Source organism: Vulpes lagopus, chromosome 5, assembly GCF_018345385.1.
Source record: "Vulpes lagopus strain Blue_001 chromosome 5, ASM1834538v1, whole genome shotgun sequence".
NCBI lineage: Eukaryota > Metazoa > Chordata > Mammalia > Carnivora > Canidae > Vulpes > Vulpes lagopus.
In genome coordinates, this window is record NC_054828.1 from 118694719 (window position 1) to 118720183 (window position 25465).

Consider the following 25465-nt stretch of genomic DNA (forward strand, 5'->3'; position numbering starts at 1 on the left):
AGCTTTTAGCTGGTAATTTAAATCATTGTAGTAGATGAAAATCTGTGGGCCACCTGTGGAATCAGAACTTGCAACATTTAATAGATAGAAGAGAATTCCATAAAGGATAGTAAAGTACAAGTGTTGGAGATAAAGGAGTAAACAGACTCACAGAAACCAAGGAAGAAGGAAGAGGTGGTTAAAAAAAAAAGAAAGCCTGCAGTGTACCTAGCAACAGGCCATTAGGGACCTCATGAAGGCCATGTCTGTGGATCTGTGGGGGCGGAAGCCAGATTGGGCAGGGCTGTGGGTTGAGGGGAAGATGGGGAAGTGGTGACTGCAGGTGTGAACTCTTTCAGGAAGCTTGTCCGGGAGAGGAATGGTGGAAAAGGGTAGTGGTTAGAGAGGAACTTGGGGTTGAGGGAGATGTTCTTTGTTTTGTTTTGTTTGTTTTTATTTGAGGTGATAGTTTTGAAGAAGGATAGATCTGAGTATATTTAAATACCTGTAAGAAAGGGCCTGGGAAGAAGAGTTTAAAGAGAAAGAAAATGTGAATAATCAGTAGAGGGAGATCTTTGCAAATCAATGAAGGGCTTAGACCAGAAAGTAGGTAGATAGGTTCTCCCTAGATGGGTGTCTGGTTGGGGATATACCTCTTTCCTTTGTACTAGGACCCAAAGAAAGGGTCATCGTGGATTTGGTTTTGTCCTGAATGTTTGAAAGTGGGAATGAAGGATTTCTTTTCTTTTCTTTTTTTTTTTTTTGATTTTATTTATTTATTCACAAGAAACATGGAGAGGGGGCGGGGGGCAGGACATAGACAGAGGGAGAAACACATTCCCTGCAGAGAGCCTGATGTGAGACTTTATTCCAGGACCCCAGGATCACAACGTGAGCAAAGACATGAGCTACAGGCAGACACTCAACTACTGAGCCACCCAGGCATTCCTAGGGATTGCTTTTTTTGAAAGCTTTTATTTTCTTTCCAAAGCTGAAGGTGAATTCATCTGCTAATTGGAAGTAAGGTCCAAGATTAGAATTTTGAAGAGAAGGTAGAAAGTTGGAAGCAGCTTCTATTTAAAATGTTTAATAGGGTGTCTGGCACATAGTAGGTGCTCAGTAAATATTTATTGACTGTATTATTAAACAAACACATGGTGCTGTGAAGAATGTGAGAGCTCTTTAGGGAAATATTTTTAGGGGAATTACTGGAGAATCATGACTTGAATTTTTAATGAAATAATTATGTTTTGTGTTTTATTTTAGGGAATCGCATTTGGGGAAAAGACTTGAAGGGTATACAGTTATGCCATGTAGCATGGTCTGCAGATAGTAAAATCCTACTTTTTGGAATGGCAAATGGAGAAATACATATTTATGATAATCAGGGGAATTTTATAGTAAGTTTATATATTTCATATATTCATTAGTTTTAGTTACACAATTTTATGATGGTTTTATATATCATCCATATATGTATACACATTTATTTATTATGATAGTTTGTTATCAAGAAAGTCTTCAATTTAGTTTTTTTTTCCCATTTAGATTTTTTTAATTAAAAAAAAAAAAGAGTTGCTTCAAGGTAAATGAATGCTTTTAGTTCTGAATTCCTGGTAATTGGGAAGGACAAGAGTCCAGTGTATTGAAGCTGAGGGATAATGAGTTGGATGAGGTATAGTTTATTCTTTCTGTCTTCTAATAGCAGAAGCCAAAGTTTACATGATATACCACGATATATATTTAAAGGTATTATTTATTCATGAGAGACAGAGAGAGAGAGAGAGAGAGAGAGAGAGAGAGAGGCAGAGACAAAGGGAGAGGGAGAGGCAGGCTCCATGCAGGGAGCCCAATGTGGTACTTGATCTTGAGACTCCAGGATCACGCCCTGAGCCAAAGGCAGATGCTCAACTGCTAAGCCACCCAGGTGTCCTGATATATATATTTTTTCCAATGAGATTTTTATAACAAGCTATTCAAAGGTTGTTTGGAAAAAGAGAATGGAAGACTTAAACAGTAAGGAACAAAAATCAGGTCCATAGAAGAGGCTCAGCTGGCATGATCTTAAGGAAAACTCTACCTTTGTGAGATTCAGCTACATTTGATCTCTGATCTTACTTATGGGGCAGTTTTGTGTATAGTGAAGGTGAGGACATTACATGAATCTACTTTTTGGTAGAGATGATAATAGCCAGTTTTCCCATGACACTTTGCTATTTTATAGGTACTTTCATATGCCTCTTGTCACTTAGTCTCATAAATTCTCTGGGATTTTTTTTTAAAGATTTATTTATTCATGAGAGACACACACAGAGAGAAACAGGGACATAGGCAGAGGGAGAAGCAGGCTCCATGCAGGGAGCCCGATGTGGGACTCGATCCCCAGGACTCCAGCATCATGCCCTGAGCTGGAAGGCAGATGCTTAACCACTGAGCCACCCAGGCATCCCATCTGAGATTTTTTTTTAATTCTCATTTTGCAAAAGGGGAAAACTGAAGTTTGAAGTGGTTTGTCCCTGGATTGGTAAACCAGTAAGTGATGGGCCTGACATTTGAAACCAGATTCTTAAATCCTGTCTTCAGTGTTCTTTCTATAATACTCTATGTTACTCTGTTTTAAAATATGAAATATTAACCTAACTGATTCTCTTTAGATGAAAATGAAACTGAATTGCTTGGTGAATGTCACTGGAGCAATCAGTATTGCTGGAATTCATTGGTACCATGGCACAGAAGGTTATGTGGAGCCAGATTGCCCATGCCTTGCTATTTGTTTTGACAATGGGAGGTGCCAAATCATGAGACACGAGAATGACCAAAGTATGTAATTTTTCTTTCTCTTTTTTTAGGGTAGAGAACTTACAAAATATTTTTAAATTGTTCTGAAGATTATAAAATTCTGTAGGCTAATTATTTTGCCATAGCTAATCTCACTTTTTTTTCTTTTTTGACTAGATCCTGTTTTAATTGACACTGGCATGTATGTGGTGAGTATCCAGTGGAACCACATTGGCAGCGTGTTAGCTGTGGCAGGCTCCCAGAAGGTTCTCACTCAGGATAAAGATGTAAACACTGTGCAGTTTTACACTCCATTTGGTGAGGTAAATGTCTTTTTTCTTTCCTGTGCAGTAAGGTAGGGGAAGAAAGAATGGAGGAAGAGGTGTAAACTTGTCACATTTTTGAAAAGGGACATTTTGGGTAAAAATGTTGGAATATTAGGAATCTTGTCTTTGAATAATATCCTCACTTGTAAGTCTTGATAGTTGTATTTTATCACGGAATTTAGTTTGTATTCTGTGCATTTAGAAAATGAGCTGTTTCACCTAAGAAATCACTGTGCAGGAGTTATTTTCTCTGTGATCTGAATGTTCATCTCTTTTTCCCAGCTGGTTTTCTTTTCTTTTTTCTTTTTTCTTTTTTCCTTTTTTTTTTTTTTTAGAAAGGGAACACAAATAACTTTTAACAATTTTATTTGTTTGGTTTTTTTTTTTTTTTAAAGATTTTATTTATTTATTCATGAGAGACACAGAGAGAGAGAGAGGCAGAGACACAGGCAGAGGGAGAAGCAGGCTTCATGCAGGGAACCTGACGCAGGACTTGATCCTGGGTCTCTAGGATCAGGCCCTGGGCTAAAGGCAGCGCTAAACCGCTGAACCCCCCCAGCCTGCCCCCCAGCTGATTTTCAAGTTGGTTTTAATGGAATTTAGTTTCAGCTTAATATTTTGGATTTTATTGTGATATATTAAATGTACATAGATATTAAACACAACATATCTGTCTCTCCCTCTTTAAGACTTCTTTTTTTTTTTTTAAGACTTTATTTATTTATTTGAGAGAGAGAGAGGGAGAGAGAGAGAGAGCAAGGAGGGAGAGGGGCAGATGGAGAGGAATGGAATTCCAAGCCGACTCCCTTGAGCTCGGAGCCTGATGTGGGACTTGATCCCAAGATACATAAGATCATGACTTGAGCTGAAATCACCAGTTGGACACTTAACCAGCTGAGCCACCCAGGCACCCCTCCCTCCTTCAGACTTCTAATAGTTTTAATTTGTTGAAGAATAACCAACTATTTTAAGAAAGTCTACCTTAATAACTAATCTTAGGTGATGCTATGTTAAAATACAAGCATTGTTTTAATAAATGCATGTGTTATCCTTCTCAATAGTATTATTGATATTTTAAGATTTTGTTCATTTATTTGAAAGAGAGTGTGGCCTCTGCAGAATGGGAGAGGCGAAAGGGAAGGGAGAGGGACAAGCAGACTCCTTGCTGACTGCAGAGCCAAATGCTGGGCTCTCTCTTAGGAACCTGAGATCATGACCCGAGTAGAAACCAAGTCAGTTGATTAACCTGCTGAGCCACCCAGGCACCACTAATGAATTTAGTTTTTAAGGAGAATTTTATTGAAGTGGTAGTGAAAAATATCCAATAGGAGAATTAATATGTTGTGAATTTTAAGGAATTTAGAAAGTGAGAACTTATTAGTAACTAAACTTAATAACTTTTTACCAATTTTATTTTCTGTCTCTAGCCTCTATTTAGTCCCTGTTGTTTTTTTTTTACAAATTCATCACAGACTTGAATAATATGTGTTTTTGCTACAGAAAAGCCTTACCCAGTTTTAATATTTTAAAATACATTTTAGTAATTTCTCTGATGGTAAGAAACAGTATCAGCTTGTGCTTTTGAATCAGTATCTCAGAATACCCAGTTGAATGTGATGTAGAGAACAGATTGTACGTTGCTAGTTAATAATATTTCTGATACATGTTAAAAGCCAAGGAAGGGCAGTCCGGGTGGCTCAGCAGTTTAGAGCCACCTTTAGACCAGGGCATGATCCTGGAGACCCGGGATCAAGTCCCATGTTGGGCTCCCTGCATGGAGCCTGCTTCTCCCTCTGCCTGTGTCTCTGCCCCTCTCCCTCTCTGTGTCTCTCATGAATAAATAAAATCTTAAAATAAAAAAAAAATAAAAGCCAAGTAAAAACAGAAATACAGTTCTCAAGGTTCCTAATATTAAGAATCCGAATTTCTTCTTAATTCATGTTCTTTATTGGTAATTTTTGTCAACCACTGGCTTATTTATTATATTATCTGCTTATTTTTCTTAGTTCAACCTTCTTTAAGTAGAAAAACATGGATTCTAAAGCCTCCTTGTTTTATCTTGCAAAACAGTGTTATGTGTTAAATTGAAAACTGTAAGTTGGTTTGGTTGTGATTGAAGGTATCTAGCATAGTTCCTCAATGTATAATTAGTCGCTGAGTATTTTTTTGAATGAGTGAGTATATGGGGGACTTATTTTGGATTTATGTTATTAAGATCAGGAAGGTAACTTGGAAGGGCGTTATCTAAAATTTAAATCTAAGGGAACCGGGATCCCTGGGTGGCGCAGCGGTTTAGCGCCTGCCTTTGGCCCAGGGCGCTATCCTGGAGACCCGGGATCGAATCCCACGTCGGGCTCCCGGTGCATGGAGCCTGCTTCTCCCTCTGCCTATGTCTCTGCCTCTCTCTCTCTGTGACTATCATAAATAAATAAAAATTAAAAAAAAAAATAAACCTAAGGGAACCTCAGGGAAGAATTTATTTTTGATTCAGAAGGCTTGAATCTTCTGGCTCTTACCCTGTAGTCTTAGCCAGGGAAGGGGATGACAGAACATGTGTTTGTAGTCAAGTTGGCCTGGTTTTGGCTTTGAATTCTATTTCCTCAGTGTTGTCTCACTAGGAGAACTTATTTCACCCCTGAGACTCAGTTTACTCATGTTCTGAAATAAAGGTAACACCTCATGGCATTGTTATAAAAATTACAGGAGATAACAATGAGGAAATGCCTAATCCAGTGCTTAGTGAGTGAATGCTTACTACAACGTGGGTTTTCTCTCCTTGCTGCTGCCATCACCTGGCTGGCTTGCAGAGTTGGGAGATGGCCTTATTCTTCTAGGGCGGGCCCTTGATACCAGGAGTGCTGCTGTGAGAGCCTGCCTTCTCCCTTTGATTTCATATAGGCAACAGGACAGATAGAATGGACCCTCCTAGGTTAAAACATTTTTAACCCCTCATCAGTTTCCCTGGCACCATGGAGTTTTATACATTAAATCTGACTTTTGAGTGTATCTGCTTAAGAACAAGGGACACCCCAGAACAATTTGTTAAACTTCTTTGGTCTGTCCCAAAAGCATAGATTTGCAATATTTTCTTTTTATGGCCACATTAACTTATTGTATTAACTTAAGTGTATTAACTTATTCACTTGTTAATTTAGCCATAAAATGGGCTATATTGAATTGAAAAGTGTAAGTTGGTTTGGTATGGTTGTAATTAAAAGTATGTAGCATGTCTTCATATATAAAGACATTAGTTTGAATGCAGGATACATTTATTTACTTAGTAGATATTTACTTTGTACCTGTTTGCCAAGCAGTCCATGAAGGGATAGACACATAAATGTGAATATGACGAAGTTAGTGCTCTCAGGTAGCTCACTCTCTGAATTCTTTGGACCCATAGAAGGAGGGAGAAGGCAGGAAACAATATTAAAGTTGTGTCTTGGAGGATGGAGACCAGGATGCAGGAGGTAGAGTAAGGCCAGAGAGGCATGGGGAGAGGGAAGGAAGATCTCAAGCAGAAGAGATATATTATCTGGGCCAAAGGTTTGGAGGCACAGTAACATTTTCATGAGGGAGGATGCAGGAATAATGGCTAAATAGTAAGTACTGAGGTAAAGAGTATAGTTTTAGGCCACATGGCAAGAGGCATCGTATACCCTGCTAAAGGTATGGGAAGAGGCTGGGAATGAGGAAAGAGATGAAAGGTAAAGATTGCAGTTAGACCGTTACCATAGTTCATTCAGGAAAGGAGACAGAGGCAGTGGAGGGTAGATGGGAGTGAAAGCAGCAAGCCTTCGTGACCAGTTGGCTGCGGGGGTTGAAAGAGAGGCCAGACTAAAGATTGCATTTATTCTACCACAATGGTTCATTCATTCCAAGAGGCACAATTTTTTTTAAAGATTTTATTTTTAAGTAATCTCTACACCCAACATGGGGCTCAAATTCACAACCACTGACTGAGCCAGCCACGTGCTCCCAAGACACAGAAATTTTTACGACTCAAAATTGGGATGAATCCTGTAATCAAAGTTAACCTATTTTAATTAACAATGTGTCTTATTCTTTCCTGAGTTGTACATAAAGATGCATATTTAGATCTCAGGCATCTTAGATTTGATGAAATTAGATACTGAATTTTTTCACTTTTGTTCGTAAATTTCTCCTATCCTGTATGTTTTTCATTATAAAAATTCAAGGAAAATAATTTTAAAGTGAGTAGTAACCTTTCACAAAATAATTTTTATACCACCTCTGATCTCTATGAAGTGATTGGCAATGTTTATTTTATTTAATTGTGATTCTTTAGGCTAAGTATAATTATTTTTTTCAGCATTTGGGTACTTTGAAAGTTCCTGGAAAGCAGATGTCTGCACTGTCTTGGGAAGGAGGAGGACTGAAAATTGCACTAGCTGTTGATTCTTTTATATATTTTGCAAATATTCGGCCTGATTATAAGGTGAGTATTGTGAGCAATTGTTAAAAAAAAAAAAGCTGTATTTACTAAATAATTTTGTTATAGCTCAAAGTATAATGTATATTTTTTGCCTGTATTCATAGCCACTTTATTTTAGAAATCAGATGAAAGGAGGTGTTTTTACTGTGAAGACTTGATTTTTTTTTAAGATTTTATTTATTCATGAGAGAGACAGAGGGAGAAGAAGGCTCCCCTGGGGAGCCGGATGTGGGACTTGATCCCTGGACCTCAGGATCGTGCCCTGAGCTGAAGGCAGATGCTCAACCATTGAGCCACCCAGGCGTCCCAGTAGGAAGACTTTAGAACCAGAAAACTCAGGCTCAGCATACTCAAAAGAATAATTGAAAAGAAATTGATGTGGGGTTTATTACAAAGGTACAAGCAGGCTTAAGGGGTCCAGTAAGGGATGACAGTACAGGCATCCAATGATGAGCAACAGTGGGCAAGATAAAGAAGTATTGTTCTTGGAACCCACTAGAGCTGTGGCTATGCAAGAGAGATTATCCTGTGGGAGCACAGCCTCTGCTGGCTTGCTGAGTAGAAACAGCTCTGGGGAAGAAATACTTCAGCCCATCTCTCTACCTGCTCTAGTGCCTTCTATTGGCCAGACCCAATGGGAAACCAGAAGGCAAGGTAGCCCACATGATGGAGTTCACAGAAGTTAGTCTTCAGGGAAGAGAACAGGGTAAAGAAAGGCAGAGAATAGATCAAAAGGGGAAAATGAGAATAAGCAGCATAATACTAAGCAATATTTTATCTTAAATTTAACATTTGACCCAAAACAGGTTTGGAAGAATGAGATTAATTAATCTGATAAACTACTAAGAATATTTGTTATGAAAAACTTACTTCATTTTTAAAAGGCAAAACACCTTGGAGAACTGTCTGATTTTAGGGCTAAGGTGGGAAAAATACATGATGAGCCTGGAGCCTCTGATAGTGCCAGAAAGTAAGGAAGTGCTCAAAACACAAAAGGATGGGGCTTACCTGGAAGAGTTCCTGAAGGCCAAAACTAGAACAATTTGAGCAAGAATATAAATGATGTAGCATTGGATTGTAACTCACATTATAAAATAAATGCTCATGAGCAAAAACTGATCTAAAATAAACTAAATAAATGGGGGAGAAGAGACCAATATTCCTTACAGAAGTATTCGAATTACTTCAGTACTACTACCCCAGCTGATACTCTGCTTCCCTCACTTGAATGAGAGTTGCATTTAGTGACTCACTTCTGAAGAGCAGAAAGGGGGAAAAAGAAAGTCACTTTATAGTGGAGAGACCTAGCAGATACCACCTTGTCCAGGTGATCAAGGCTGGCATCATCAGTGGTATCATACAGATATCATGTACCCCCTCATGCGGTGCATGAGAAGAGCTCTTCACTTCTGTGGTGGTCTCCCTGAAAACTGATAATCTTAATCTGAGCAGGAGAAAAACATCAGACAAATTGAAGGACATTCCACAAAATACCTAAACTGACCAGGGCTCCTTAAAACCATTTAGGTCATTAAAAATAAGGAAAGACTAAAAATCATCACATTCCAGTGGAGTCTGAGGAGATATGACTACTAAATATAATGCATCCCAAATAGGATTCTGGGAGAGAAAAAAGACAATAGGGAAAAACTAATGAAATCCAAACACAGTGTGGAGTTTAGTTAATAAGACTGGATCAGTCCTGGTTTCTTAGTTGTGACAAATGTACCATGGTAGTGTAAGATGTTAACAATAGGGGAAAATGGGAGAGGAGTATAGGGAACTGTCTCTTATCCTCATAACTTTTGTCTTTTTAAATTTTTTTTAGAGAGCACATGCAGAAGCAGGGATGTGGGGATACATAGGGAGAGGGGGAGAGAGAATCTTAAGCAGTCTCCATGCTCAGTGTGGAGCCCAACACAGGGCTCAATCTCACAACCCTGAGATCACTACCTGAGCTGACATAGTCAGAGGCTTAACCGATTAAGCCACCCGGGCATCCCTATCATTGTAACTTTGTATACATCTAAAACTATTTTAAAGTAAAAATTTATTTTAGAAGGTACTCATAGTATAAAAGGAAATATGCCTTAGTTTTGAATAATAAACTCAGTCATGATAATATCAATTCCAAATATTGATTTATTCACAATTACATCTGAATATATTGGGAGAGTTAGCCCCAGAGAAAAAAGTTCCATTAAGTTCTCTAAGTTCCACAATCAATACATATGTGATACGGAGGTAAATAACAAAATAGTCGAAGGTCAGAGTTGTTCATGGCTATCCCTGGGAGGAAATTAGTCAGTGGGGTCTGCATTTTATATTTGTTTTAAATAAGCCATATAGAATTATTTAACTCTAAGCTATGTGCATATGTTACTCTGGTGAAAACAAATGTAGAAAATGTGGATGGGAGAAAAAGCAAAGAATCTGTTTTTGAATTTTGGCTTGGGGGCCGAGGATTTAAACTTTCTAGGGACCAGTCATCCTGCTGTCCCCCATGCTGCTGTTAATGACTGACATTTTTACCACTGAATCTTAAATCTCATAAATGAAAATAAGGAAAGTTAAACTAAATTGATCTTTGCAGTACATTCTTTGACAACTGTATTATTAATATTAGATTTTTTTTTGTTATTTTAGTGAGAGAAGGTAGTAGGCTGAATGTTCAGTCCTCTGTCTTCTGTTCCTGAAGAAGATATTTTGTCAGCACCCAAAAACCACATATTTATGGTATACAGTAAGAGTTTTCTTTCCCCGTGTTAAATATTTTCTCTTTCTCTCTCTCTCCCTCTCTTCTTCCCTTCTGTTCTTTGCTTTTTCCTTTCTTCCTAGTGGGGCTATTGTTCAAATACTGTAGTTTATGCTTATACCAGACCTGATCGTCCAGAGTATTGTGTTATCTTTTGGGATACAAAAAACAATGAGAAATATGTGAAATATGTGAAGAGTCTCCTTTCTATTACTACCTGTGGAGATTTCTGCATTTTGGCTACAAAAGCTGATGAAAATCATCCTCAGGTAGGTGTTCTTTATAAGTTAAAGCTGAGACGGGTTAACTTTTACCTTCTCAAGCATAGCCTAGCCTCTGTACAGGTAGGTACCACAGAGTATTGGGTCTACTGGCCATGTTTGTCTAGACCTCTGTTTTGGAAAATTATGTGACTCCGTTGGTTCTTTATCCTGTACTTTTTTCTCCAATCAGCTAATCCATTAGCATTTCATATTGAGTGGCTGAATACAGTAGCTTTTTGCCTCTGAAATATATTTAAAATGTGATAATCCTTTGCTAAGTTAAAATTCTGCAGAAAAAATGAATATCCAGACGTCTAGAATAATGCTCAAGAAATTATGTAACGATAACCGTTATAACACCTGGGGAGCTTTGACGTGGAGAAATATACTTTTACTTGGAGTTACATTGCTTTAAAAATCAATGTCTCAGAGTAGAAAATAAATAATGTAAATAATACCTTTTAAAAAAGTATGGTAACAATTTAAATATTTGCAGAATCATAAAGTTTTCAAAAAAGGCTTACCATTGTCTTTGGCCAGTTTATAAATTATTTTATCTTATTAAAAATAAAGAGTTTTTAGTTTAAGGTGGCCATCTGAACGGCCACCTTTGGCTCTGTTCTCTCCTAAAACTCACTAAAACAACAGTAAAGATATTTTTAAAAAAAACTCATAAGCCCATAGGGACCAGAAAGGGAGAGGAAATGGCAGCATACTTTCAGAGGTGAAAGAGAAGGTGGATTAGTGGTAATTACCTTAGCAGACCTAAGAAAGCTGAATCCTGAGTCATCAATGGAGAAGGCAAAGAATTAACCAGTTTTTATCCCAGAATCCCAAAGAGACACAGGACTTAATGGTACCTGGTAGGAGAAAGAATCAAATGGAAAAACAATTTGGAAGTACCAGGGCTTATGCAAAAAGGAGAAAATTAAAAAAAAAAAAAAAAAGGCATGTAAAGAGTCCTGTTTAGATAATCTGACCAATTCAAGAGAAAAGACCTCTTAAAGTTACTCCTGAGGAGTCCCCCTGGAAAGATCCCTGCCCTGTCACCTTACTATGAAGACCAGAGTCATGGGGCTCACCCATAAACAAATAGATTCCAAACAGCTTTTCAATGTCTTACTTTCTTTTTTTTTAAAGATTGATTGATTATTTATTTATTTATTTATTTATTTATTTATTTATTTATTTATTTGATAGAGACAGAGACAAGCAGGGGGAACAGCAAAGCGAGAAGGAGGAGCGGACTCCCTGCTGAATCGAGAGCACTATGTGGGGCTTGAGCTGAAGGCAGATACTTTAACCATCTAAGCCATCCAGGCACCCCTTAGTGTCATACTCTTAAATAGAAGCAGATAGGCAAAGATTGTCAGACATTTGAGAAAAGCATTCCGTTTAACAGATACAAAGAAATAAGCACCAGGGGAAAAGAATTGGGAGGAAGCAGAGACTAATGCAGAGAGAGGAATAATGCAGAAGAATCATTTCATATTCTCTTTCTAGAGTTAAGAGATACTACATCCAAAATATCTTTCAGAGTTAAGAGATACTACATCCAAAAAAGAAGGAAGGGATGCTATAGAAAAGGAAGTTCAAAATGATAATTGGGAATTACAAAAATGATAACAGCAATGAAAAATTTGGTAGAGGAGTTAGAAGATAGAATGAAGGAAAAACTCCTGTAAAGTGGAACAAGAAGGCAAGGAAGTGGAAACAGGAGTGAATAGATAAAATCAGAGGCCCAGCCTTGGAAGTTCAGTGAACAGGCAAAGTGAAGGAGAGTAATTCTGAAGAAAATATTCAAGAAAATTTCCCTTGAGTTTCTAGATTGACAGTGCCTAGCTTAGTGAGTAAAAAATATGTCCACATCGAGGCATATCACTGTGAAATTTTAGAACACTGGGGATAAAAAGATCCTATAAGCTTTCCGAAAAACAGACTTCATAGAGTCAGGTATCATAATGGCATTCAACTTCTCAACAGCAATACTTCGGAGAATTGTTTTTGAAATTTTGAGGGACAGTGATTTCTCATGTTGAATTCCTTATCATAAACCAACTATGAATTACAATGAAGGTAGGAGACAGATTGTGCTTCCGGCATGAAGGTTATGGACACGGTGGCGTCACCGGTGTAGGTCTCTGTGCTCATCAAGCTTGGCCACTACTCCGCCTGTTTCTCAGTGTCACCTATGGAGCCAGGCTCAAGTTACCTGAAGCCTCCGGCAGAAGATGAAAGAAGAGCAGCTGAGGAGCAAAAGGAGCAGGACGAACAGGAATGGGTTGATAAGAGACACCTGGCCGGAGCCCAAGACGACAGCACACTAAAGTGAGCCTGCTTTTCTCTGGAACAGTGAGGATGAATAAAGCTTTCTGTGTTGTGTGAAGAAAATAAAATAAAATGAAGGCAGGAGAAAGACATTTTTAGATGTGCAAGGTCACCAAAAATTTACGTTCCAAGCTTTCTTATCTTAGATAGTTACTTCCGGATATGGCCAACCAAAATGAGGCCTGGGCCAAGAGAGAGGAAGAAACTGGATAACCCAACAACAGTGGTGAAGAGGGTACCAGCTGACAGGGTGCAGCATGCCTCGGGCACCATTGGATGACAGTAGTCACATGGCTCCAAAGGAAACTCCAGATGATATTAATAAAAGACTTAATGTGATTGAACCCTTGAGAGGAGACATACATACTTGGGAGGCAACTGGGAACTTGAGGCAGTAATGAATACAGAGGAACTAAGCAAAGGGAAAAAATAAAGACAATTACCAACCATAGGGAAAGCAAAATGCGCTTGAAAGGAGAGTAAATCGTGTTGTGCTTATAACTCAGCTTTGAATAGCTCTTACGTAGTTAAAATGATGTTTTTTTTTTTAATGAATTTTTTGATTAAATGGATTTTTTAAATTGAAAAACCCTTTTATCTGGAGCATAATGACCTAAAATTCTGATCTAACAAAATTGTAAGTGGAAAGCTGGAGGGATGGAAGTGTGCCCCCTGTGTGATGGGAGGCTGGGAATGAGGCTGAAAGAGAGTTACATACCTCTCTGTGATAGTGGGAAGTCAGTAGAGAATATCCCAGATTGAAACAATAAAATAAGAAGTACCATCATGAACACATTACTTAGGATTGTGGAGGTAAATATCAAAAGGTTGAGTTAAAGGATCTGAAAGTTGTTGCTTCAGGGAGCAGAAAATGGTAAGTTAGATGGGAATCTCTATTTTTATTTATTTATTTTTATTATTATTATTTTTTAATTTATTTATTCATAGAGACACAGCTAGAGAGAGGGGCAGAGACACAGGCAGAGGGAGAAGCAAGCACCATGCAGGGAGCCTGATCTGGGACTCGATCCCGGGTCTCCAGATTCATGCCCTTGGCTGCAGGCGGCGCTAAACTGCTGTGCCACCGGGGCTGCCCGGAATCTCTATTTTTAATGAGAAATCTTATAGAACTACTTCATTAACCTTGAGCATGTAGATTATATGTGGATTAGAAAATACAAGTTATTTGTGATATTTATTTTGTGGCAATAAATCAGCTTATTTTAAGTAGTGGAAGAGTAAGTTATATTTCAGTATAATTTTTGTCATTTAGTTTAAAAAAATTTTAAAACATTTTTCTATTTTTCATAACATTTTAATTTTACTTTTTTATTATTATTATTTTTTTAATTTTTTAAAAAAGATTTATTTTTAGGGAGAGAGAAGTATGTGTGCCTACATGTGAGCAGGGGGGAGGGGCAAAGGGAGAAGGAGAGAATCTCAAGGAGACTCCACTCTCAGCATGGAGCCCAATGTGGGGCTTGACTTCAGCACCCTGAGATCATGACCTAAGCCCCAATCAGGAGTCAGATGCTCAACCGACTGAGCCACCCAGGAGCCTCTAAATTTTTAACTTTAATTCCAGCATTATTAATATACAGTGTTACATTAGTTTCAGGTATACAGTATAGTGAGATTCAACAATTCTACGCATGACTCAGTGCTTATTACGATAAGTGTACTCTTAATCCCCATCATCTATTTCACTCGTTCCCCCACCCTCCTTCCCCTCTGGTAATCATCAGTTTGTTCTCCATGGTTAAGATTCTATTTCTTGGTTAGTCTCTCTCTCTCTTTTTTTTCTTTGCTAATTTGTTTTGTTTCTGAAATTCCACATTTGAGTGAGATCATACGGTATTTGTCTTTCTCTGACTTATGTGTTGCTTAGCATAATACTCTTTAGCTCCATCCATGTTGTTGTAAATGACAAGACTTCATTCTTTTTTATGGCTGAATAATATTCCATTGTATATATCTATATACTACATTGTCTTTATCCATTCATCTATTGAATAGAGACTTGGGCTGCTTCAGTAGTTTAGCTACTGTAAATAATGCTGAGGTAAACATAGGGGTGCATGTATCCCTTTAAATTAGTGTTTTTGTATTTTTGGGGTAAATACTCACTCAGTAGTGTGATTCCCAGATCATAGGGTGGTTCTATTTTTAAGTTTTTGAGGAACTTCCATACTATTTTTCACAGTGGCTGTGCCAGTTTGCATTCCCATCAATAGTCCATGAAGATTCATTTAGTTTATATTTATGACATTAAAGAAGTTTTACTTGAGAAGCTGAAAAAAGAAAAAAGACTATATGTAAATAGTACATGGAGAATTGGTTTATTTAAAATCATTATTCTAAAAAAAAAATCATTATTCTTATTAGAAGAACATCTAAGTAAAATAGTATTTTTAGCACAAGATATAGAAAGGTGACAAGCAGTAAGAAAAATGAAATCACTTTAGAATAATATGGTGTAAAGTGTGCATTATGCTTGTTTTCTCTAATATTAACTATTGGTAATTATGTTTGTGCTAGCCAGTAGGCATTGTAAGTAATTTTTCACTAGATTGGATTATGTTTTTTTCTGAGTTAATTGATTTTTTTCTTAATTTCTCATGTCATTTTTATATTGCTTCAAAGGAGGAGAACGAGATGGGAACATTTGGTGCAACGGTAACAAATTAAATTAGTTCTTATATAGCTCATCATAGGATGAAAGTGAATTTTGAGGTTACAGGTGATCAGGAGTTTTAGAAGTACAGATAATGAAAAGTAGCTAGTGTACTTGCATTTCTTAGATAGCCTCTTAAAAACCACAGTATTCCATTATATTGAGGAATCAGCCTTGGTTTAATTTTAATTCATGTTTCCTTATGTTTAATGCTATGGAGTATATTCTTTGCACTTAACAATTTTATCAGTTATTTCCCAGTTGTGATACTTTAAAGAGATAAGCATGATATCTTAAGCATTGTTTCCTTTAATGTAAAGAAGCAGGAGTTCTGATAACTCTTTGTTTTTTATTCACAGTTTGTGCTAGTTCTTTGTAATTCTATTGGCACACCTTTGGATCCCAAATATATTGATATTGGTAAGGAAATGTTAATGCCTATTCTGTCTTTAGTCAAGTTTTATATGTAAAAACTAACTTAAAAACCTAACAATATTATTATTAGTTAAGAAGGTATTCTCTAAAGCAAGGATGATCATTCTTCCTGGTTTGACAAGTCCAGCACCAGTTTATGCCTATTATCGTGGTAAAATTATCAATAATGCTCCACTTCACTGTCAGAAGTATCTTGTTTAATAGAGTGAATTATAAGGCTACTCTATCTAAACGCCCCAGTAATCTCACAACTGCTATACTGCCATCATTTGCTTTCAACGGGAAATATAATTGTATAGGAATTGGTATGCAGCGTAATGATTAGCATGTAATAAACTGAGGATTATAGAAAGAATTTTGCTGTTAAACCACTTCTATTATTAATAAACTGCTTGTAAATACCTCTCTTCCATAAAAACACTTTATCTGCTTGTAAAAGTGTATTTGCCCTTTCCAGATTTTTCTAATGAAATCAGTCTATTAATAGGGACAGCTTTTAAAAATTCCTGACGTTTTGTTTTCTGAAGACATTTGTTACTTTAGATTTACCATTCTCTCTAGCCAGCAGCTGAGTCATCAGTAAAAAATTGCACATCTTACTCCTAAGTTTTTTTGTTAAAAATCATTACCAAATATTTTGTTGCCATTGCACTGCAACTTCCAAAAGTAATATTTTTTTTAAAAGTGTGGTAGTTTATTTGGATATAGTATTAGAAAAATTATTAGATTTCAAAAGCTAAAAAACCATTGAATTATTTTTTGAATCTGAGAGTGTTTTTTATAATTTATTTTTTTTTTTAGATTTCATAGTCAATCTTAATCTTAATCAAATGTTAGTGTCTGTCTTCTAAGTATATTTGGCTAAATTCTTTGGGGGGATACAAGCAAATGTGAGAAATACTGGCTTCAAAGATTTTATGCTGTTTAGAGTCTTGGTAATTCACTTTTACAGTGAAACTTTTCAACTTCATGTCTTACATTCATTGTTACCATAGTATGCTTATATGTTTATAGATGTGCATACATGTATATGTTAGAGTTCCTTTTTAAAGGCTTCACTTAAAATTATTACAGATTCTTGTCACATGAATATCTTCTGCTAGAAACATAACGGTCTTTACGGTGTAAATTTTGCCAGTCTTTATATGCTTTTTCTTTTGATGTCAAAAGTTTTAACATAAAATGATGATGATAGGGTTAGCCTCAAATTTTAATCACAGGTAGTCTTTTTTTTTTTTTTCCCCATACCAGATGTCAACCCTTCACTTTCATAAAATAGCCAATACTTGAGGGCATGATTATTTGTATTTTTGAGTCTTGAAACTTTTTTTTTTTTTTTTTGCAGTCTCACTGGCTGGAATTTTAACAAATAGTTCTTTCATTGGTCTGCAGTAAACCCAGCCAAAGACTCAACATTTTTGTTTCATACATATCCTGTAAAATTCCTTTTTTCACTTTGTATGCCAAATTTTCATGAGAACCGGAGGCTAAAACGAAAAAAGTGTATAACTGATGTTGTTCTGGAAAGTGTAATTTTTGTTGTGCTACATACTCTTCCTCCTGACAAGCTCTACAGAAACTTTGTAAAAGAACTTTATGCATTATTATAGAAGTTTAGTTTGTGGCACTCTTGAACTATACGTGAGGACATAGGTGCCCTTTTTTGATGCTCTTCCTTTGAGCCCTTAAAATACCTTTGGTGCTCTTCTATTCACAGTACTACTTTTTATTCTACACTGTGATTATTGATTCTCTTGTTTATCTTCCCCACAAGATTTTGAACTTTTTAAGGATTTATGTCTTATTCATTTCTGTATCTCCTTTGCCTAACATGGTGCCTGCCCCATAACAAATGTTTATTGAATGTATGGGAAATATTTATTTTCTATCATGAAAATAGAGGATAATACATTTATTTAACAAACCTTCAGTCAGTTTCAGGTACTGTACTTACTAAGTATCTGGAGCTAAAAGAAATTGACTATGAAACTTCCTGTAGGATATCTACACAAATAATGAAATGAAATACAGTTACCCTTTTGAACACTGGCTCACTGCTCCCCATCTGTCTAAAGATGGGGTTTCGTGCTGGGTATTGGTAACTGGATGTTGGTGAGTAAGAATATCAGGGACATCTCTCCTACTTAGAGACAGTTTCATTGCAGCTGAATTTTGAAGGATAACTATTTCTTCAGGTGACATTTGAAGGAGAGAAAACAGCATTTGCAGAGGACCAAAGGCATGAAAGTGCCTGGAAAGTACCAGGTGCCTGTGCTTTTTAGCTGTTTTGGTGGGAGCATGTCAGTGGCTTTCTAATGATGGTTTCTAACACATGCACTCTATATAATGTAGAGAAAGGCAATTTGATGAAAACACGTCTGTGCAATTTCAGTTTACCAGCTCTTTAAGGGGCTGAGAAATGAATGAGTAGGAAAGTAGGGGAACATTAGAGATGTAGACATTTATTTCAGGTCTCTGTTAAACTGTTATAAGCAGGTTTTACTTATATGTGAATTCCTAGTTTGTTTTACATCCTTGCTTGGCTGATAACTACTACCTCTCAGTGTTAAAAGTTCAGTTAATGGAAGAATAATTCTTTTTTAAAAATTTGTTTCAGAGGTAGAATTTAGTGATTCATCAGTTGCATGTAACACCCAGTGCTCATTACATCACGTGCCCTCCTTAATGCCCATCACCCAGTTACCCCATACCCCCCACCTCCCCTCCGGCAGCCCTCAGTTTGTTCAGTGTCTCTTATGGTTTGCCTCCCTCATAGTTTTCATCTTATTTTATTTTTCCTTCCCTTCCCCTATGTTCATTTATTTTGTTTCTTAAATTCCACATAGGAATGAAATCAGGTGGTATTTGTCTTTGACTGACTTACTTTGCTTAGCTTAATACCTTCTAGTTCTATCCATGCCATTGCAAATGGCAAAATTTCATTCTTTTTGAGGGCTAATATTCTGTATGTATTACCACATCTTTTATATCCGTTCATCTGTTAATGGACATATCTGGGCTCTTTCCATAGTTTGGCTGTTTTGGACAGTGTTGCTATAAACATTGGGATGCATATGCCCCTTCGAATCACTATGTTTGTATCCTTTGAATAAATACCTAGTAGTGCAATTGCTGAGTTGTAAGATAGCTCTATTTTTAACTTTTTGAGGAACCTCCATCCTGCTTTCCAGAGTGGTGGCACCAGTTTACATGCCCACCAACAATGCAAGAGGGTTCCCCTTTCTCTGTATCCTTGTCAATATCTGTTGTTTCCTGAGTTAATTTTAGCCATTCTGACTGGTGTAAAGTAGTATCTCATTGTGGTTTTGATTGGTATTTTCCTGATGCTGAGCGATGCTGAGGATTCTTTAATGTGTCTGTTGGCCATCTGTAGGTCTTCTTTGGAGAAATGTCTTTTCATGTTTTCTGCCCACTTCTTAACTGGATTTTTTGTTTTTTGGGTATTGAGTTTGATAATTTCTGTATAGATCTTGGATAGTAGCCCTTTATCTGATACGTCATTTGCAAATATCTTCTCCCATTCTGAGGGTTGCTTTTAGTTTTGTTGACTGTTTCCTTTGCTGTGCAGAAGCTTTTTATCTTGATGAAGTCCCAGTAGTTCATTACTGCTTTTGTTTCCCTTGCCTTTATAGATGTGTCTTGCAAGAAGTTGCTGTGGCTGAGGTCAAAAAGGTTGCTGCCTGTGTTCTCCTCTAGGATTTTTATTTTTTTAAGATTTTATTTATTTATTCATAAGAGACACACAGAGAGAGGCAGAGACATAGGCCCCTTAACCAGGAGCCTGCTGCGGCACTTGATCCCAGGACCCCAGGATCTCGCCCTGAGCCAAAGGCAGATGCTTAACTACTGAGCGACCTAGGCGTCCCTCCTCTAGGATTTTGATGGATTCCTGGCTCACATTTAGGTCTTTCCTCCATTTTGAGTTTATTTTTGTGTATGGTGTAAAAGAGTGGTCCAGTTTCATTCTTCTGCATGTAGCCATTCAATTTTCCCAACACCATTGGTGAAGAGATTGTCTTTTTCTTAATAATTTTTCCCCAATAATAATTCTAAATATTTGAATTTTTTTCCAGATAATGAATAGTTGAAGTGCTTTTATCCTGGTTGTGTTCTTTTTCTAAAGTGTTCTTTTAAATTTTTTTTTTTTTTTTTTTTTTTTATGATAGTCACAGAGAGAGAGAGAGAGAGAGAGAGAGAGGCAGAGACACAGGCAGAGGCAGAAGCAGGCTCCATGCACCGGGAGCCCGACGTGGGATTCGATCCCGGGTCTCCAGGATCGGGCCCTGGGCCAAAGGCAGGCGCCAAACCGCTGCGCCACCCAGGGATCCCTTTCTAAAGTGTTCTGTTAAAATTTGCATTCTTACCTTTTTCTTGGAGGCTTAGTTCTAGGAAACTAAGAACCAATCCACCTGATTGGGTTAGATCTTTTAATGAAGATCTAGCATAATTTTTGTAGATGGAATTATCTACTTATATCAATTTGCAGAAATTACTACCCTGCTGATTCAAAAGAATGTATGTTTCAGATACATTTATATTGACCAGTAGTTTTGTGTGTGATTTTATTATAAAAACCTATGTAGGTATAAAAAGTTAAGACAATACATAAAAAAAAAAAAAAAAAAAAGTTAAGACAATAATAGTAATCACATCCAATACTTATTAATCCTTAATGAAAAGCTGTATGCCATAGTGGTTAAGGACATGGCTTCTGGAGTCAGATTAACTGGGCTTGTGTTCCACCTTCTACTTTCCATATGTGTGCTTTAGCAAGTTATTTAACCCCTCCATCATTCTGTGTCTTCACCTGCTAAATGGGGATAATAATGCTTGCCATATGGAGAGTTGTGTGTGTGAGAATAGGTACTATGGAATATGTTCATTATATATTAATACAATTATATAGTGTGTGTATTATAATTATGTAATTATAATTACTATATCATTACATCTACCTCTTATATATATATATATATATATATATATATATACACACACACACACACACACATATATATATATATTTAAATTCAATACATATTGGCTTTGAAGTGATTATTAAGCATTCTATTCCAGGCACCACACTATGCTTTATTTTTACTATCTCTTTTAATCTTTAAGCAGCTGTATAAGATTGGTATTATTATCATCTTCAGTTACAGTAAATAAACTGAGGTTCAGAGAGAATATGTGATATATATAAGGCCACAGGGTTAATAAGCAAGTACCTGTCGCTTGAATTCCAAAGCCTGACTCTTTCCATGAACCATAAACATTTTAATTTTGAATTAATCAGGCTAATGATTAGTTATTGTAGTTATTTAGGATGTATCAGAAAGGAACATGAATATAATTTACAGTTGTAGGTAAATAGTGGTTAGAGGAATGCTTTTATATGCTTAGGAAAAATTATATTTTATTAGAAAATAGTTAAAAATTTTATGAGCTTCCTTCAAATCATACTCTGAGCAGAATAGTCAGCATTAGAATATCTATGCTAGAATTTACTAAACATTTAACAAATGTACTAGGACTCAGTGAAAAAACAGGGTCCAAGAAAGCTGAGCAAAGCTTGGGCCTGGCAGGCTCGCTCATCCCACTAGGCTCTCCCCAGTCCGTTAGGACTGCCTTTCAACCACTTGTTCCCTACAGGAAAGGCTCTGGCTCCCTCTAGAGTTCAGCATCAGTATGTGTTTTGAATAGAAAAATGTTTAACAATTTTAATGAAAAAAATTTTTTTCTTATGATTCAACTATAGTAAGTTACTTAGCATATAGGAATTCTTGGATTTGAGACTCAAAGTTGGTCTCAAATTGGTTAATATACTTAATTAACATTTTACCACTTGTCTGATTTCTAATTCTTTGTCCATTTTCTAAGTTGGCCTTAAGCATCTATTTGGACTCTGGCAAGAACTCCATAAGTGGTAGCTGCTATTAACAGCATTCTTGTATTCTAACCATGTGAATACTTTGCTTAATATTTAATGAAACATAAATTTTATACTGTTCTGATTCTTCATGAATTTAGAAAATAGGTATTAAAATGATCTTTTATGAAGGTTTTTTTTTGTTTCTGTTTTTTATATATTTTGTGTGAATATATGTGCCTTGTTTTATGGTGTTTAGTATGTTTTGTGACCTTGGACAAGTTATTTTACTTCTTTATTCCTCCATTTTGTAATCCTAAAGATAGATTTGATAATACTGTCTATCAAACAATATGTAATAGGAGCTTAATTAAATGTTCTTTAAGAAACAGAACACATGAAAAAAAGTAATATGGTTAGGAGAATATATTCCTAAGTTAGGAAGGAACTTTGGAGAATTTTCTTTTCTAAATTAATGAGGAGATAGAAGATGTGAGATCAGAGGGAACGATAAATGCCCAAACCAAGCAGTAATGCTAGTGGAGACAGGAGGAAGGAGTGGGAGTTGATTTATCTATTCATCATTAATGGACATTTGGGCGGTTTCCACTTTTTGGCTGTCATGAACGATGCTGTTCTGAACGTGTGTGTGAGCTTTTGTATGACATTGTTTTCATTTCTCTTGGGTATATACCTAAGAGTGGAGTTGATGGGGCCTATGGTAACTCTGTATGTAACATTTGGAGAAACTGCCAAACTATTTTTCAAAGTGGATGTACTACTTTATTTTCCGACCATTTGTGTACATCCTTGGCAATACTCATTATTGTCTAACCTTTTGATGCTGGCCATTATAATAGGAGGGAAGTAGTAGCTCATTGCTGTTTTGATTTGCATCATTTGCTTCATGGCTAATGCTATTGAACAACTTTTCCTTTGCTTGTGGCTGTTTATATATCATCAGAGAAATGACTTTCATATCTTTTGCCCATTTTTTAATTGAATTATAAGACCTCTTTACACATTCTAGAAACAATTCCTTATCACATATATGATTTACAGATATTTTCTTCTGTGGTTGTCTTTTTACTTTTTTGATGGTGTCCTTTGAAACAAATGTTTTTAATTTGATGAAGTCCATTTTATCTACTTTCTCTTTTGTTGCTTGTGCTTTCAGTGTCATATGTAAGAAACTCTTGCCTAATCCATGGTCACAAAATTTATTCCTGAGTTTTTTTTTTTTCTAGGATTTCTACAGTTTTAGCTCTTACATTTAAGTCTTTGAACCATTTTGATGTAACATGTTTTTGTATAGTTCTGCAAGCTTTTGATTCTTTTTTGATTTCAGAGACTGTGTGTGAGGTATATTGTCTGAAATGAGGGGTTGAATGCAGTTCTCACTGAATTCCTTTGCAGCACAAACATTCTGCTGTTCTGTGTAACTGTAACCTAATTGTCTTAATGCTCTTTTTAATAGTACCATTATTTGTTGCAATGACCAAAACCCATGTGATAGCAGCTTCGAAAGAAGCATTTTATACCTGGCAATATCGTGTGGCAAAGAAGCTCACAGCATTGGAAATTAATCAGATCACGCGGTCTCGAAAGGAAGGGAGAGAAAGGTATATCTTTTGACGCATGGTTTTTAGTAGCTTGACCATATCGCATTTAAATCAGTCATAGTTAATTATACATTGTCATGCTTGAGAACTGTAAATTGTTTTGATTACTAGAAATAATATTTTCCCATTGATTTCAAAATCTTTCAAATTATTTGTTTAAATTTATCAAAATAAATGATAAGTAGTGTGGTGTAATAAAAGAAAGCCCTTGGAGATAAAGAGTGGAAATCTGTGTTTTTATAAGGAAGTAGCTATTCTCACTCATCTGCTCCTACCAAATTAGGGTTATTATGCTATACTTGAAATATGATTATTCAGTTGCATGTCTAAAATTCATTCTTACGGGTTAGTGGTATAGGTCTTTCTAGAGGGGTGGGGGCGATTGTAGTATCAGTCTCCACAGGAGAGGCAGGTTCTTAGATACGGAGAAGGTCTTCAGGGGGGTGAACTGGTCACTTGGCTTGTCTTGCCCTGGATTCCAGGGAGTCTAGGGTTGAATGGTAGAGGGGTCTCTACCACACTGAGGAATTAGGAGCTAGGATGGGGGGGATTCCCTGGGGTGCAGATGCATTTACTATGTTTTGTTAGTTTTGTTGTCTCTGTTGGTGATACTCTTTTGGCCCTTTTGTTGTAACCCTAAGCCTTTAAAAAGAGCATTTTGTTGAGTGTTTTAAGCTAATGATTCTTAATCAGGGTGTAGGCCTGTGTTGGTGGGAGTGGGTGGCAGGGGGTCATTTCAGATCATCTTCCTTCACACATGCTTGAGATCTTAATGCAGTCTTTCCTTTAAGACTCACTAAGATAGGAGAACTGTCCCCAGTAAAAATATTTTAGATATGAGAATTCATGTGAAAGCAAAAAAAAAAAAAAAAAAAGGCAACCAAAAAAAAAAAAAAACCCAGTTGAGGGGCACCTGAGTGGCTTAGTTGGCTAAGTGTCTGACTCTCAATTTTGGCTCAGGTCATGATCTTCAGGTTGTGGGATTTGCCCCTCATCGGGCTCTGTGTTGGGCCTGGAGGCTGCTTAAGATTCTCTGGCTCTCCCTCTGCCCCTCCCCCACTTTTCCCTTTCTTAAAAAAACAGTTGAAAATACTATATTTTGTTTTCTCAGTAGTTCTGAAAGTCTAAATGGGAAGAATCTTTGGCCTCTTTTAGAACAACATGTGAAGACAGAAGCAATAATAAGCAAAAGAACCACAGTCTGCAGGGAGATCTTAGGACAAAGTTGGGACCAAAGAGTCTAGCCTCTCCATAGAGAAAGTGTCCTCTGAGACCTAGCTAAAGATATTCTGGCTTTAAGATGGCAGCATATGCCTCTATTTCTATCTGGGACACACATGCTAGTTTTACAGACGGAGAAGCATCTCTCTGGGCTTTTTCTGTAAAATATGGTGAATGATGGTGAGAATAGCCATCATTGATTGAATACTTTTAATGTGCTAGATACTACAGTAAGTGTAGTCAGTACTCTTATTAATCCTGTTTCAGAGAGGAAACTAAGACACAGGAGCTTAAATTATTTGCCAAAGGTCACCACCTGATAAGCAGAGATGGGCCAGAGAACCAGGTTGATCTTGCTCTGAAACGCTCACTCAGATTGGCCTTTCTTGCAGGTACTCTACTTGTTTTATGAGATGGAAGGTGCTCACAAAATCTCTTAAAAGACCTCCTATTCTGACCTTTGACTTTTATTTTGTGATAACTAAGTAGACATATTAGCTGGATATACTTAATAGAAATGTATTAAGATGTAGAAATCTGGCACCTCTGAAATTATTTTCTCTTTTTAATATATTTTCTTTCTGCATTTGATACATATCTATGTAACATTTAATATCATTATATTGATGAAAGTACAATTACGATTTCAACTTAATGATAAAAATTTCATAATATTTTAAAGATAGGAAATGGTTTGATTTTTTTGTGACTGTATTCCATGTATGATTTCTTGATGATCAG

The 25465-nt window shown here is 36.6% G+C and overlaps 1 protein-coding gene across 2 annotated transcripts in view; it reads left to right on the top strand.

Moving 5' to 3' along the window:
- The window catches only part of WDR35 (WD repeat domain 35), a 57532-nt gene that overhangs the window by 7352 nt on the left and 24715 nt on the right, over positions 1–25465 (top strand). The window contains exons 6-13 of one of the 2 annotated variants that reach the window (XM_041755662.1): positions 1246–1379; positions 2634–2799; positions 2935–3080; positions 7414–7539; positions 10375–10560; positions 15526–15558; positions 15916–15976; positions 23359–23503. In XM_041755662.1, coding sequence (XP_041611596.1) covers positions 1246–1379; positions 2634–2799; positions 2935–3080; positions 7414–7539; positions 10375–10560; positions 15526–15558; positions 15916–15976; positions 23359–23503 — 997 coding nt within the window. The remainder of the gene's footprint in view (positions 1–1245; positions 1380–2633; positions 2800–2934; positions 3081–7413; positions 7540–10374; positions 10561–15525; positions 15559–15915; positions 15977–23358; positions 23504–25465) is intronic. The other variant, XM_041755661.1, reaches the window with a different exon arrangement.